Source organism: Cupressus sempervirens, chromosome 10 (assembly GCF_028749045.1).
Source record: "Cupressus sempervirens isolate cs-2001-9-10 chromosome 10, ASM2874904v1, whole genome shotgun sequence".
In the NCBI taxonomy this organism is placed as follows: Eukaryota; Viridiplantae; Streptophyta; class Pinopsida; order Cupressales; family Cupressaceae; genus Cupressus; species Cupressus sempervirens.
Window position 1 is genome coordinate 81,490,627 of NC_143127.1, and position 3,281 is coordinate 81,493,907.

General features: G+C 27.5%; 1 protein-coding gene across 1 annotated transcript; it reads right to left on the minus strand.

The window, feature by feature from the left end:
• Positions 1-593: 593 nt before the first annotated feature.
• LOC149532674 (non-specific lipid transfer protein GPI-anchored 15-like) lies at positions 594-2,318 on the minus strand. The gene is made up of 3 exons (XM_089805588.1): positions 1,629-2,318; positions 1,463-1,516; positions 594-996 (listed from the first exon to the last, which is right to left on the minus strand). Exons 1-3 carry the CDS (start codon positions 1,975-1,977, stop codon positions 890-892), a joined length of 510 nt encoding a protein of 169 aa, XP_089661714.1. The 5' UTR covers positions 1,978-2,318; the 3' UTR covers positions 594-889.
• Positions 2,319-3,281: the final 963 nt, after the last annotated feature.

A 3,281-nucleotide genomic window follows, 5' to 3' on the forward strand; every position in this document is an offset into this window, starting at 1 on the left:
AATCTTTCTCTTTTAACTATTAATTCTTTGAATATGTAATTATTTAATTTTTATTTTAATTGTACTCTATGTGATTAAACTAAACGTAGATCCAGTCTCTCATTCTATGTTGTTGTGGGCCTTTATTGTGCTAGGATGGTGACTTTTTTCTTTGAACTTTCTCATATTCTACTTCTAGGACAATACTTCACGATTATTTTTAAAATTATATATTGAGGCCTAAAAAAATGCTATTCCTCATTGTGTTAATCCTTTTATTTCAGCAAACTAAACCCTTTGTGAAATATTTTTGTTACTTTAGATGTATTTATTCTAAACAAGCATACACATTATTTAAATTAGTTAAGTAATTTATTTTAATAATTTAAGTGAGATAGCATGAATTGCAAATTTATGTGATTTTACCCTTTCCCTTTTTCTTAAATATTTGAAAAAACAATCCCTTAGTTTTTGATTTTCTGTTTTGTTCTTAAAAATATTAATTTTTAATTTTTATAAATATTTCTTAAATTAAATAATTGATTTCATAAATTTTATTAAAAACACAAACTTCAAAATTTTAAGACATTATGAAAGATCCAAAAGATATAAAATACGAAACAGTAACAATTTTGTACTCAAAAATTTATTCAATAATCTATAGAGTGAACAAATAATACCATCTACTACATTATAATATCAGATTTTTCCTAATTTATCTATTCAAAATTTAAAAGCGAGTCCAAATTTCTATGATGATATTTGAATGTATCAGATTTATCCTGGTCCCATAAAGCATCCAGGAGAATTGTATGAGAATAGAGCAGTACAATAAATTTATCTAGACTAGTAAGAAGAAGAAAATCGAAACGAACTGTAATCTTCTTCTGCACCACTATTGTAGACAGATTCAGGGAACTGAATTGAATCCGCCAAGAAAAAAGACACCCAGCAGAGGCAACAATATTTGCAAATAAGTTGCGCCTACGCCGTTTGCATCACCGCTTTCAGCAGGCCCTAAATTTTTCAAATCCACAAATCAAACGATTACAAACCAGAAGGAAAAATAAAAATTCCTGACTCGTAGAAGGCCTTCAATTAAGTTAAACGATATATTTTCAACAAGTATAATCTCTGGATTCAATTTGTAAAAGATTTTTTCGTAATATTTTTAAAAATCTTAGATAAATCTTATAAAATAGAACTCATTCGGTATGGAACGTGTAAATTTGATGTTTCTGAATATAATTTTAACAAGCGCTATTTTAAGATTCAATTCTACGATTTTCATATCAACATGTATAAATTTGATGTTTCTGAATATAATTTTAACAAGCGCTATTTTAAGATTCAATTCTACGATTTTCATATCAACATGTATACTCATATTTACGAGATTTTCACATCAACATTTCTGAAAAATCTCACAACTCAATTCAACATATAAACTGCCAAAATTTGATGTTTCTAAATATAATTTTACCTGAAGGAGTGGTACCAGAAGGCGTGGTAGAAGCGGAAGGCGCAGTCGCAGTAACTGTTATTTCACAAATAGATCATCCGATTGAAAATAAAAACAGAGGAAATGAAAATAAAAAACAGTAGAAATGCAAAGAAAAATGGATTCAGGCAGCTTGAAATCTACAGACCGTTGGAACAAGAATTAACTGTAACATTTGTGTCGCCGCAGAGGCGAGGAATATTTAAGGCTTGAGTGACGTTGATGTTGAATTGCGCGGGGAGGCTGCTGTTCAGAAGATTACAGAGGCACTGCTGATCTGTTTTTATAACGTTGAGCAAAGGAAGGCAGCACGAATCCGGGGGTTTCGTTGTGGCGTTCAAATAACTTGCACAGGGCACGATCGAATTTATGCAGGAACTCGAATCGTTTTGCGCTGCTCCGATCTTTATCAACATCATCACCATTAACACTAGCATCATCTCACTGTATGAAAATCTGGAGCCACTAAATTTGCCGCTAGTTGTTCTAGGCGCCATATTTTCAAGGTTTTGCAGTAGCAATTGAAGAAAAATGGGGGAAAATATAAAGGGGGAATTTCTGGTTACCAGTCTAAAGAGAAACTCTGTAACAAATCATGAATATTGAAATGGGCAAGGAGCGGGTCAAGATCGAACAGGGTACTAATTTTGTTTTTGTTTCTGAGTAATAAATTAATTGCTCTGTGATTCGTAGGTATTTTGCTCTGGAACTTCTTAGCCGGCTTCAATATTAAATTTGGGAATATTTGGTTTTTTATTCTGTTCTATTCTGTCATGTAAGCTGTGACTCTTTCAATGCCAATAAGGTCAATGTTTGTAGGTAAGAATACCTAACCAATATAAAGTTGTTTTCTACTTTGATATATATAGAAAAGATTAGAGAGGCAATTACAATCTATATTAATAATTTGATTGTATTATATGTTTTGCAATAATATTTAAAACGTTTCAAATTATTTATTAATGCAAATAATGAGTAATTTATATGAAGAAGTATTCAAATTATTGAAAAGTAGTTTGTATTAGTGAGTATAATTATGTTTTATATATAAAATGATAATATATGTTAGGATTTTTTTTTATCATGATTTATAGGTCGTATTATTATTATTGAATGTTCTACTCAAGGATAAGATTTCTTGACTTGTAGGAAGGTTGACACCATCGCAATAATAATATGACAAACAAAGCTTTTTAGTATAAATTTAATTTTGCTATTGAATAGCGAAGGTTCTTCAAACTTTGCTTAGAAATATATCCATTCTACATTACCCATTCTTATTTCTTGAAGGTTGCTAATTTTTTTTTTATTCTTTGAAATTCAAAATTTTAAAGAATGTAATTATTACATTTTGTGCGATAGAAGTTCTTAGAAATGTTCAAAATTTCTTTAGTTATAATTTTAATTAAAAAGTATGAAAAATAAATAATATTTTTTAATAATGATATTATTAAAAAAAAATTAATATTAATAATCAAAATTTTAATTAAAGATAAATAAATAATATAAATAAAATTCAATGATTCTAAACTAAAACTTAAAACTAGCCTGCTAATATGATTTTTTAAAACCAAATAATAGAATAATTTCTAAATAAATAATATTCTTTATTATTAATAATATATTAAAACATCATATTAATTTCTAATATTATTATAATTTAAATTATTATCACAAAATATTGTTTCAAAGTTAAATCTAAAAGCTCTCTTTTATTATTATAAATTATTGATATATTATATTTTGAATATTTAGGAATAAAAAAAACTCTATACAATAGAAAGCCAACAAATTAAACTTC